Source organism: Contarinia nasturtii, unplaced genomic scaffold (genome assembly GCF_009176525.2).
Source record: "Contarinia nasturtii isolate CC-2019 unplaced genomic scaffold, AAFC_CNas_1.1 Cnas_scaffold_220, whole genome shotgun sequence".
NCBI classification, from domain to species: domain Eukaryota; kingdom Metazoa; phylum Arthropoda; class Insecta; order Diptera; family Cecidomyiidae; genus Contarinia; species Contarinia nasturtii.
The window spans coordinates 3,517,214-3,530,284 of record NW_022197577.1 but is presented as its reverse complement, the minus strand read 5'-3'; the positions used below and the strand labels follow the sequence as shown (position 1 = coordinate 3,530,284).

General features: G+C 32.7%; 1 protein-coding gene across 2 annotated transcripts; it reads left to right on the top strand.

Annotated features, from left to right (window-relative positions):
• Positions 1-3,328: 3,328 nt before the first annotated feature.
• Positions 3,329-12,878, top strand: LOC116337047 (protein timeless). 2 transcript variants are annotated; one of them, XM_031761335.1, is made up of 16 exons: positions 3,329-4,109; positions 5,936-6,886; positions 6,952-7,163; positions 7,298-7,596; positions 7,673-7,820; positions 7,895-8,406; positions 8,467-8,665; positions 8,745-8,884; positions 8,946-9,099; positions 9,173-9,343; positions 9,413-9,581; positions 9,647-9,847; positions 9,915-10,086; positions 10,153-10,284; positions 11,265-11,459; positions 11,558-12,878. In XM_031761335.1, exons 2-16 carry the CDS (start codon positions 5,944-5,946, stop codon positions 11,619-11,621), a joined length of 3,711 nt encoding a protein of 1,236 aa, XP_031617195.1. In that variant the 5' UTR covers positions 3,329-4,109; positions 5,936-5,943; the 3' UTR covers positions 11,622-12,878. The 2 variants fall into 2 exon arrangements, with proteins under 2 accessions (XP_031617195.1, XP_031617194.1); XM_031761334.1 differs by having other exon boundaries at positions 11,247-11,459.
• The last annotated feature ends 193 nt before the right edge of the window (positions 12,879-13,071 follow it).

Genomic DNA, 13,071 nt, shown 5'->3' with positions numbered 1-13,071 from the left:
TGTTTTGGATTTTTCAAATTTTCTCGTGATACGGCGGCGAAACACTCACGTATAACATTTTTTCCATCACTGTCAATGAAATATTGCCGATCATCGTTATCTGCTGCAAGGTTGACAACATATAAAAACAATGTCGAACCTAGGTAGCATATTACTGTACCATTGTAGCATTTATGGAAAAAATGCTCTGATAGCGCTTCCGAATATTCAGACTTGAATATCGAAGGCGCTGACAGTTTTATCGATCGCAACTCTTCATTGTCGTTCAATTTTGCCGTATTTTTCTTAAAGGCTGAATTTATTTTTGCACGTCTCCTCTTCATTGTAATGAAAATTAAATCTGTTCAGAAAAAAAACACGAAAAAATTGTCAAATTCGTGGCACACAGTCCATTGATCACTTCAAAAAAAAAAAATCAAGAAAAATGGTTCGTTTTTGAGTACTTACCAACAACACTGTCACATTCACTGCAAAATGACAAAAAGCGCGTTCGAAAATGTTGTATTCACGATGCAATGGTCGACAATTGGAACACAAGGCTAGCGAGAGAGATTAAATAATTGCATAAATTTAATTAAAACACTTTTTCATTTGAAAAATATATATACAAATATAGAGCGGTCAAAGAGACGCTTACTGCTGTGAAATTCTTTACTAAACTGTGGAATCACCTCAAAAATGCACCCGAATTTATAGGGAATTATTGTTGAATCGACAAAAGTAAACGTTTATTAAAAATGGCCGATGATCAAAATCGAAATGTAAATCACCGTATGAAAATATTATTTGTAAAATAGCATAACAGCACTCTTGGTTTGAAGCACAATCTTGAAAATGAACAGAAACTGTTTTTCAAACGTTTTGATATGAAAATGAGATTTTATTTGTGTTGTCGAAGAAAACGATTTATTTAGTTACTTTCATTTCACCATCAGAATATATTGTGTTCTGATTTACAAAACAACTCCTTCTGAAATGTTACGATTGAAACTAATCAACACAATGCACCGTACACATTTGAAGTAACAATCAAAATGAACGTCGGCGAGAAATGTCAAATTATAAACAAAGAGAGATGTGTGATTTTCGGTTGAAATTTGAATTTTGCTGACACAAGCAAATTAAGAAAAATCTGACTGAATACACAGAGTGATACATAATGTATATGTAGACAGAAATGCATATGAATAATCAATACGTTGTATCAAATGCTGTTATTGCTTACGAAGCATACTGTTAATCAACGAACACACATAGCTATCACACGGAGTCTGTCGAAACGTTTTATGTAAACACAATCGAAAAGAGAAATGTTTATGTATGCGATGCGATTATTGTTTATAAAAATGCTTTAAACTTCAACTCCGACATCAAGTCTCACACCAGTAAATAAAACAAATGGAAATATTCTATTGAAATATATTACTCTTTTGCATACAATTTTCTTTCAAAAATTACCACTAAACTGGGCCAAAACATTACATTTTTCAACGTTAAAATGAATAAAAAAACATTACATTTTTGTTTGTTGGGAAATCTCGATCTTACGTTCTCGCGTCTGGAATGAATTTTGAACAGAGTTTTTGACATGCAGTTGATTCCCATTCAATTGTACCTGTGTAAATTGTGTATGCATCATTGCAAATTCACTCGTAGTCACGTACAACAACAAGAGCAAACGTTTCAACACAATCGATACATAAGTTTATTATTTGCGTTTTTTGTTGGTGTATATGAACCAAAGTTTACCTCTGAATCTAGTTGAGTTTATCCCAAAATAATATAATAAAAAGACGCATGCGACATAAATGTTCTGTAATATGCTTAAGAGATTTGTATATACGATTGTTATTGCTGTTCCCATTTGTGAGGAACATACAAGAGATGTGATTTCTAACATAATTCTTCGTCACAAATATAACGGTACGAATAGTGCATTCGTATGTTTGAGTTTGTAATATATGTGTGTTAGTGTATTACATTGACAGAGAAATTTCCGATTTCACATAGATTCACACGTTCAACATTTGTCTTACAATTGAATAAATTCAGCATTCAACCAAAAGAATGTTAATGGAGTAATCAGTATCTTTTCTTCACTTTGTCATGCGTTCATTCAAACAACTTCTACTTTAAATTCGGAAATGGTACATCCTTGATCGTTTTGTGTGTTTATACGTAGGCGACTATTTAAGTTTCTTCAATATGTATGTTTTAGTATAGCCCGATGCAAACCATTGTCATATTCGTTAAGCTAAACATTTTGTAGCATAAACGTTCTCAGAACGTTTTGTCATTCGATCGTTATTTGTATTGTTTACCGTAACATGTAAATTGCGTCTCAGCCAAAAAATGAATTTTACTCGTGAAAATTTTCGAGCGATTATTTTTTTCCACTTTCGATTGGGTGTATCACAACAACAGTGTTTTGATCAACTTCATTTGGCCTTTGGCGATGAAGTACCAAGTCTTCGGACAATTTATAATTGGTACAACGAATTCAAGCGCGGTCGCCTATCGCTCATCGACGAGTTCCGCGAAGGTCGTCCAAAATCAGTTGTTGTACCAGAAAACATCGATGCTGTCAGAAATATGATAATGAAAGATCGTCATGTAACATATCACGAGATTGAGGCATCCCTGGGCATTAGTGCGACCAGCGTATTTAAGATTTTACATGAACATTTAGCTGTCAGAAAGATTTGCTCTCGTTGGATACCACATAATTTGACAATCGCTCAAAAAAAGGCTCGTGTCAATTGGTGTAAACAAATGCTCAAGAAATTCAATCAATATACCTGTACAATTCTATATCATTTATATAATAGTGATAATGTTCTGGTTAATGTACCTTGCCACTTTGCTACAGAGTATGTCTAAATAAAGAATAAAAGAAAATAATCAAATTGCTTTTGTCTCATGCTCAGGAAAAATGATACGTTCCAAAAATGTACATTTAATCACAAAAATGATATAATTACAATTGGTATTGGTGGTAAATCTTTTCAAATTAGACTAAATCCGCATTTATTTTCACCACGCTCAAAGCCAGCAACATTTCTTGGGATTCTTGTAGACTTTGTTCAGTAGTGTGCGAGGAAAATTTTTCAGGGGAGGGGTTGATTTTTCGAAACCAAAAAATTCTCTAGCAAATCAGACAAATTCGTTTTTTTTTTTTTGGAAGTCACTTTCTGAGGCAAAAATCCCTAGCAAATTGAAAAAAATTGTCTCGGAACCAAAAACCTTAGCAAATTGAAAGAATTCTCCTCAATTTTCTACATTGATGAGCTAAAGAAAAGGTCTTCACTTTTTGAAATTCGAATAATTTCAAAGCAAGAACCCTAGCAAATTCGAATAATTTTCGCGGAAAATATTTTTCATCCAAATCACATAGGGGGAAACCCCCCCTCCGCACACTACTGACTTTGATGTATATGTACAGAGCGACCCATAAGTTCGACGGAAATTTTGAGAAAGAAAAATGTTCCGAATAAGCAAGCGCGTCTTCTAATTAATGTAAAGGCGTATTGTTCTTTTATGTGAACTCAATTTCGCTCAGTCACACTGCTGATTTCAATTATATTCAAATTCAAAAGCAGCGACGCGCACATTATGGAATTTTCTGAGTTGAAAATGGACCAAGTCAACAAGTTTACGATAAAATGCATTTGAAGTTGAAATACGTTGGATAATCATATCCGTCACGTGGACGCACAACGTGATTTTCCATTTACTCTTCTTTTCCATCGCCTCAAAGCATGCGTGATAGACTGCGCTTCAGTAACACAATCTCATGCACACTTAGTTCGATATAATGCACAAACATTCAATCGGTGTAAGCAATACATAAACTACACAGTGCTCATTGTATGTGATCGGTAGAAACAGAAATTTTCCACATTTCGGTGCAGGGCTTTCACCATCTCGTCTCACAAATCATCGAGCAGCTGAAGCGAATGGACGCTTAAATTTTTTAAAACTACAGAAGTTTTTGATCAGTTAATTTTTTTGTGAAATATTCCTGTTTGTCTCATTTTAAATGCAACTAATGTGATCAAATACGTATTTCAAGTGAAAACAAGTTTTTAATTTGGAAATTATCGAAAAAGGTGATTTTTTTTGTTTTTCCCAAAAAGTCATTACAATAATAATATCGGTGTTATAGCATTTATAGCACGAGAAAATCGATACAATCAGTTTCGTTTGCTACGTTTTAAAAAAGGTGAAAAACCGGACATAAATTGGATCAAAGAATTTCAGTTCACTATTCAGTGTAATAAAATCTTGCATAAGACGATTTAAGTCAATGTCATTAGAAAACAAAACTGAATACATTGTTGATAAAAATTAAATTACTTTCAATTTTTTTTTTGCGGAGCGTTTACGAAGAAACCATTGAAATTGATTGCAAATGCAAGAAGTTGAAGGCATTCAATGATTTTGAATTCGAACATTAATGATATTGTAAAAAAGAAACGCTCCTCTTCTTCAACGCCGCAGTGCAAACACGGATGTGAAAACTACACGTGTAACTGTGAGTCAGATTAAAAACGGATTTCAATTACCGTTGATAAATTATGAATCCAGGAGTTTGAGACATAAACAACTCATTCCCTACCATATCATATATATTCCTTTAAATAACATAACAAGAATTAAACGACCAAACACAAACACGTAGTAAAAAAATTTCATGAAGAAATTAACACGCGCATTTGAATTTTATGCAACGCTAGAAAAAATTGCAGGTAATTTGAGAATGTGGAAAGCGGAGCAAAAAACTCTAGATCTTTTTATGATAGATGGAGTAAACATTGAAAATAATACATTATCGTATGTTTTAAATGGAACAACCGTTTCTTTGAGCAATTTTTTTTTTTGAGACCATTCTCATAAAAACGTGATGGCCTTATGGCCTTGTAAGTTCTAACAAAAAGCGAAATATGTCGCAAAACCATTCAGTTCGATCCATAAACTGAAATTATAATTTATAATTGATAGTTACATTTTCTTTTGTCAACGTGTGAATGAGTTTACAAGAGAAGGAAAGATGTGTTTTATTTAAATCGCTTTAAAATGGAAGAAAAAGTGCAACTTTTGGCTTGAATTGCAGCATTTCATGAATAATTCATACGCATTGTGATTCAGTTTCGCCATTCATATTTACTTCTTATTGCCCAAAAATGTCTCTTCGTGACAGGCTTCCGATTTTATAAAATTATTATAAATTAGTGATGAACTATAGTTTCATCAAATGAAATTTAAATATGTGGCCGGATGCAATGAATATATAAATAGCGTTCAATATTAATTGCATGCATTTAGAATTAAGATTAAAGTACAAGAAATAATCGTTGAACAAGTTACATTTGAGCATATGGTGCACTTTCATGGGTTTCCTTAAGATTGAAACTACTTAATCTTATTAAGGTTTCGATTTTGAAATTCGATTTTATTTTTCTCGTTTTATCACATTGCATTCTAAATATAGAATATGTCAAACACACCCCAAGCAATGAATTTCTATTCTGAGTCTAAGAAACATATGCCAAAAAAATAAGAAGAAAGAAAAAACACGTTATCCATTTTGAAAAGTATACTACGTGTTACGAGCCAGGTTATTGTGTAAATTTCTCTCAGCACGTTGCACAGCCACGTGCCTCATTGTATTGCAAAAATATAAATTAGAAAATTCTCTATCGCGGTAAGAATTCTATCTATCACACGTACACACTTTCTCTCCACCCAAATTGATTGGTTAATAATAAGAATGCTATTTTACCTAGAGTTGGTTTCATTTAATATGTTATGTAGGTGTTTTCGTTAATCATAAATTGTGAGGTATCATTATAAAAAAAACAACAATCAATCAAATTACATAAATTTTCCATTCTCTATAAATAATAATTAATGCGTTGATATTTGGCTTGTTTAGATATTTTAATGAAAAACGAATTGAGAGAAACGTTGGCCAGCCACTGTATGTATGAAGCCGTTAATCGAAAATCAACATTATTCAGTGAAATCACGGAAAAAATGTATTCCAGTCATCTGAAAATCGATAGTACATTCTCTGCTTTAGGAAAATCAGTTGGTGATGATTATAATGTGTCCGATCAGGCATTGGACGCACTCAACGAAATCTATTGTAAGCTAACATGTGAAGATCAAACGTTGCGAACGTTTCGTCGTGCACTTGGATTGGGACACTATGTGCAAAATGATTTGATACCATTTCTGGTGAATGTTAAGGATCCCAAACTGATCGATATAATGATTCGAATAATGGTGAATTTAACGATGCCAGTCGAATGTTTATTCTCAACAAAAGTAATGATGCGCACCGAAATTGGTCGTCACACTGTATCTGATTTAACAATGCTATTGTCTAGTTGCAAAGAATCGTTTACAGATGCTCGTGCAATACGTGCTGTCGTCGAGTATATGAAAAATGTTATTGATAATGGAAATAAATTGCCATTCGAACATTGTGATAGAATCAATAATTGCCTTGTATTGCTGCGCAATATTCTGCACATTCCAGAGAATGCCAATCAAAACGAACGAAAAACCCATACAGTATCAATGCAAAATAAAATCATTTGGCATTTATTCATGATGAGCATTGACAAGCTACTGCTATTTTTAATGTCATGTTCACAACGTGATTTTTGGAGTGTGACCATGGTACAATTGATTTCGGTTATGTATAAGGATCAACAGGCAAGCACATTGCAAAAATTGCTAAATGTGTGGCTAGAAGATGCTCTATCAGACAGTTCAGATGATTTTGAAAGCAACACAACACCACCACAAAAGGAGAACAGCGGCGAATCGAGTCCAGTGCTTACGTCAGATCCAACGTCTGATTCATCGGATAATGGAGGTAATGAATATTCGATTTCCGTTTAATTTTGAAATAAAATTTTATTATTACCTTTCAATTTAAAGGTGGAAACGGGAAAAATGTAGACAAATCGAGCGAAATGACTCGTCGTAGTCAGGCGAATGTGAAAAGTGTTGAGGCGGCACTGAATTTACAGTCTCAACAGACCATGGAACAGAGTGAGAACATAGACGAATCAACAACACAGACATTGACTGAAGAACAAGATGACAATGACGCCAAACCAATTGAAGAGCAAAGCGAACAATCACCATGGGTATGAATTACACTTAATCGAGTCATATGCTTCATAGCGCCTCTAAATTTGAATATAATAAAAAATATGAAAGGTAAATGTAATTTCTAAAAAAAATGTCTTTTTCATCTCTTTCGAATAATCGAACAAAACAGATTAATCACACTGGCCCATCTGAATCACCTTTGACTGTATCAAACAACAAAAAATTAGCAACAATCGTTGAAAACGTTGAAAAACGTCCTAAATATCCATCGATACAGGATCAATCGGCCAGTGATTGTGGATATGGAACCCACCCTGAATCGAGTTCGATTACAAGCAGTGAAGATCAGCCGAGTAAAAATGTTCATCAGAAGCCACAACGTTTTCATGTGGTTAAAAAACCATGCAAAGTTTTATCAGTGCAAGAGCAGAAGAAGAAGAAGCTTGTTAAGCGTAGCAAAAGCAGCCTGTAAGCGTTAGGTTTCACTTGAATGCCTATATGTTGTAATTTTCAAAAAAATTGAATTTTCTTTTTCGCGTTTCAGTATAAATATGAAAGGTCTCGTTCATCATACACCAACCGATGAAGATATTTCAAACATCTTAAAAGAATTCACTGTGGATTTTCTATTGAAAGGCTATGGTCATTTGATGCAAGAATTATATGCAAAACTTTTGTCCGATTCAGATATGGTAACCGATTATTTAAGACAAATTCATTCTAGTGTCAGTATGAAATACGTTTATGTTTTCTTTTCTTCATTCAGCAAGCACATATTGATACTTCACATTTTTTCTGGTTGGTGACGTATTTTCTAAAATTTGCGGCTCAACTTGAATTAGATTTAGAGCACATAAAATGCGTTTTGTCATATAAAATTGTTAGCTATCTAACGTATGAGGCGGTTATTTTATACGAACAACTGGAGCTCACGTCACGTCATTATGAAATCGACCTGGAAGCAAGTTTGCGTCGAATGCATTTGGTCGTAACTGCCATAAGGGAATTCTTACAAGCGCTTAATACCTACACAAATATCGGTCATTTAAGTGCTAATGACGTCAAACAGCTTCGAATGTTGCAGCTACAAATCAGTCTTACTGAAGATTTGAAACAATTATTCATTCTTTTAATTCGAAACTATAAGCCATCGATTCAAAGTAAACAGTATCTACAAGATTTAATCGTCACAAATCACATATTGCTGTTAATACCGGATTCATTTGGAGATGCCGAAGATCGAAAAACCAAATCCAAATTGAAAGAGCATATTCAACAGTAGGTTTAAGTCTTAAAATAATTGTAGCATCGTTTTGAATGAATTTTTTGTTGTTGCAGATTTGCAACCGTCGAGATGATGCAGCAGTATGGCATTCTTTTGGAAGGATTTTTGGAAAATGGCGAATTCGTAAATGATTGCATTCTCACGATGATGTATCATGTGGGTGGTGAAATTGGAGCCGTCACGGCTCTATTTTTACCAATCATATTGAAAACATTTTCGAAAATTTGGGAAACCGAATACGAATTATGTGACGTGAGTTGAGTTTTCTGTTAATTTTTTATAATAAATAAAAAAAAAAAATGTTGGCTAATATTTTTCGGGAATACCGCAGGATTGGTCTGACCTAATATTTTATGTAATGACAAAATTTATAAGTACACCTCAGAAACCACCACTAAATTTATCTGCTGCAGCCGCACCATCGCTTATCGTTGAAAATCATCTCGAACAGCTGAATGAAAAAAGTTTATGGTAAGAGATTGAAAATTTAACTTGAGCTCTTTGATTCGAGAATAAAATGACACTTTTTCAGTAATTGGAGTAAAGAAGAATGTGACGTGCTCTATTGGTATTATGAGGAGAGTAAATCATTTCCAGATTTGATTGGGCAAATGGTGAAACGTTTCCAAGATAGTAATTTCAAGCCAAAATATCGTATAGATGTTATACAACAGCTTTTGCAACAGGTGAATTTTAAATTGATTTCAAGTATTTTTAACAGCTTCAGTGGTTTAACGAAACATTTTTTTCTCTCGACAGGATATAATAAATCGAATGGAATTTAATGCACTAATGAAATATGAGAATGACGAATTTGAGCGAAATTTTCAAGTGAAACCAAATGTACGATCGTCAAATGAACCAAATACTTCAATTGGTAATTCCGTTCGATCACATCAACAAGCTGAAAAGTCGCGAGACGACATTCAAGTATGTACTCTTTTTTTTATTACAAAATTCAACCAATATTGACTTTCTTTGATAAATGTTCAAACACAGATTCTGAAGGAGCGATTGCAGCGTGAGAATAAGGGAAATCATATAATCTGGCTGCAACGTATTTTAATCGAATATTGTTTTGCTAAATTATGCTTTTTGAAAAATCAATTTGTTGTTAAAAATTGTGACGAAGTGACAATTATTGAACCTGTTCCGCATCATTGCATTCGTTAGTTTAACCATTACATTTGATCGATTTTTATTAATTTTGAAACTAACATTTCTCATTTTTAGTTAAAAAACAATCAGTTCCAGTCGTTCCATATAGCATTGAACAAACAAATATTCTTTCCTACGAACCGTTTATACTATTATTACATGGGCTGGGATTGCATTTGCCCGTCGATGCTGGTAAACTTTTTGTCCGAATTCCAGAATTTTGGACAGCTGATATTTTATACAGTGTTGCTGAAAAACTTGGTCCAATCGATAACAGTAAATATTCTCTTTTAGCTCAATTAAATTGGTGTGAAGTAATTTATAAATTTAAATTTTCAATTAGCGGCTCTTAAATTTGACGTGAATGAATTGAGGGTGAAGTCAGCTCAGTTTACAATGCATGCATCGATAAATCATGAAGAGAAAATTGATAAAAATGGTGATGTATTCACCACAAATGGCGATTTAAATTTTGCACTACCAACAAATATTCTCAATACAAGCTCGATTTTAAAGTAAGTATTCATTTAATCAATTCAATTGTAAAAGATGGGTTTAATACCAAATCTATTGATTTACAGTCGCCAAATTCATACCAGCCGATCAAATGCAAGCCGCAATGTGACAAGTACCAATGGTTTTTCCGGATTCACCGATCATTTAACTAAATCATCATCAACAACATCAACACTTCAACAGCATAATCCTGACATGTAAGCAAACGTCTTCCGCATTTACCACATTCCATTGACATATATCCATTTCACCTGTTCAGTGGTTTGCCTATATTGATTGTTTTGCCGACATTTTATTTTTCAAATGCTTATGTTTGTTTTTTAATATGAAAACTCCAACTTTTTTCATGCAAATAGCATTTTCTTATTGAAAATCGTTTCATTCAAACAAAAAATCGTTTGAAAATTCGATGAAATAAAAAAAAAACGGTTGAGATAGAGATCTAGCAGATGGGAATGAGGCAGGATTTTCAGCCATATTTTGTACAAATCACGGTTTGTTTTCCATGCGCTCATCATACACAAATCCAATCGCATTCGGGCTTGATGAGTGGATCGGTATTTTGTGGCATAATGTATATATGTGTGTTTTGAATGGACCAATGAGTCGATCGGTCCCAATTGAATCTGAATTTGGAGAAATGTTTTGAAAAAAAGAGATATAATTATGAATGACGTGACTCCAATTTCCTCTTATCGTGGCCACCAACACACGGGTAGATATCTATTGGTTTACAACTAGTATTCATTCATAACTGTTGTTACTGCATACAGGTATTTTACCTTCTGTCCGTGTTTATTCTACCATTTTTTCTAAAACTTTGCGTAGTTTATTTGCTTGATTTTTACGCTAATATCTCATTACTGATTTACAAAGTAATAACTGAGCTAATTTTCTCTAATTGTAATACACAAGAAACCATATAGTTTTCATTTCAGTTTTGTAGAGCGTTGGTTCGTTTTTTTTTTGGTAAAAAAAACAAATTGTGATTTCTTCATTTTTATTTCTTGAAAATCAAAATAAAAGAATTCTCATTTTTTTCATAATAACAATATACTTAATTGATACGGATGGATGTTGAGCACTCAGCTATAAAATTCATACGCTCATTTTGTTTTCTTGTTAATTTTTTTGTGCGTGTGGCGAATACTATTCGCAGGTGTTTGCATTTTTCCAGTTCTGTATCCATTTCGATTGCATCAAATGCAATTTCCATTGTTCAGTCGAGTAAGGTGAGCGTATCGAGCGATTGCGCCAATGTTAATAAAGATTCCGTCAAAATGGACATCGATACAGACTCATCAGTTACCTTCCGAGCTGGTACATCTTTGGAATTGAATGACGGGAAAAAAGATGATCCAAATAAAATTAGGTAATTAGATTAGAAGCATTTACTATTTTCTATTTTTTTTTGCATTTTCTTTTTTGATAAAAGAGGAAAGTAATGTTAATTTTTTTTAATATTTGCAGTTCACAGGCGTCAAAATCACTTAGGTCGAAATGCTATGAAACAAATGGTGAACATGCCAATTAAATCAATTCCCATCAGTAGTAACTATAAACTCTATAAAAAAATGTACGACTTAAGACAAATCTATCGATGAGTTTAAAATAATCAAGACAATTTGAAATTGTGAAAATCACAGATAAATAGAGTCTATGAAGTAATATCTCGATAAATAAGGCACATATAGAATGAAAAGGTTCAGATAAGCAACCATTATTTTTAAGTTTAAAACACAATATCAGTTTGAGTATAAAATAATTTTATAATGTGAAAAGATTTATCTTAATTTTTATTTGATTAAGTTTCAATTATAATGCAAACAAAACTGAACTCAAATATAAACCAGATCACTTTTTTAAAGGGAACAAAAATTAATTTTTCTCATCAATTAAAACTTCTTTCGGATAGGAAATAGGTTAACATTTTCTTTAACTGTTAAGACTCATATACTCTTTGAATTTCAAGATCATTTAGTTTTTCGTTATTTTTTTTTACTTCATTTAATTATTATATGTGTTGAAATTCGCTTATTTTAAATTTGCCAACCATGAAGTTTTAACCTACAATTGATAAATTGTACGAAAGGCACCAACCGTTTAAGTGAATTTAATTGGTGTAAAGAATGTTGAACTATGTTGAATGTATTAAAATATTGACTAAAAAATTGCCGGACAAATGTGTAAAATATCATTAAGTATATGAGATTCTACATAAGAAAAACATAAAAATTACATCATTCGCAATAGCATAAATCCATTGGATAATTGAACCGCCTAGAATAAATCAGCATTACTAGATAAATGTCTTCAAATGCGTTATATAAAAAAGTTCGCCAACAAAAGCGTGACATCGTCCATATATTTTATAACGCTTTTGCTGACTAACTTTTTTCAGTAACGCATTTGAAGACATTTATCTAGTAATGTTGATTTATTCTAAGGGATTCAATTGAAAATTATCGGTTTGCCAATTTTATCTTTAACTCACCATCAGAAATGCATTTCAATCTTGACGAAAAATTGATAAATAAAAGTTAAATTTGGGAAATAATTAGTTTAAGTTTTGATGTTAATACTTAACAGCTCTCAAACAAAATTTCACCAATCAAAATCGGAAAATGATGACATGAATTTAATGTTGTATGGTCATTGTATGCTGAAAACTCTAGTGAAAACCTTATTGATTGACTCAAAATTAATAATATTGACTAAAATATATAAATCTAATGATAATCTCAATGTCAAGGAACCAATAAAGCGTCATTTCGTATAGTGTACAAATCAATTTGGTTTATGATTTTTGTTTTATTGAAATGGGCAGAACATTTAGTTGAAACGCAAAGTTCGAGTTGTTCCCAAGAAAAGTGTCCAAAAGCGATCGATGTAAAGTAATTGAACTGGTTTGTTGTTGCACAGGTTTTTGAAATCCCTGCTTTTGGTTTGTATACAGTTCGGTATAGAGAGAGAGAGGCACATTC

Coding starts and splice junctions, on each gene's coding strand:
- LOC116337047 (XM_031761334.1), top strand. CDS start 5,944: ATGAAAAACGAATTGAGAGAAACGTTGGCCAGCCACTGTATGTATGAA. Junction 7,821..7,894: donor TTTTGTCCGATTCAGATATG/GTAACCGATTAT, acceptor TTCTTCATTCAG/CAAGCACATATTGATACTTC. Junction 8,407..8,466: donor TTGAAAGAGCATATTCAACA/GTAGGTTTAAGT, acceptor TTGTTGTTGCAG/ATTTGCAACCGTCGAGATGA.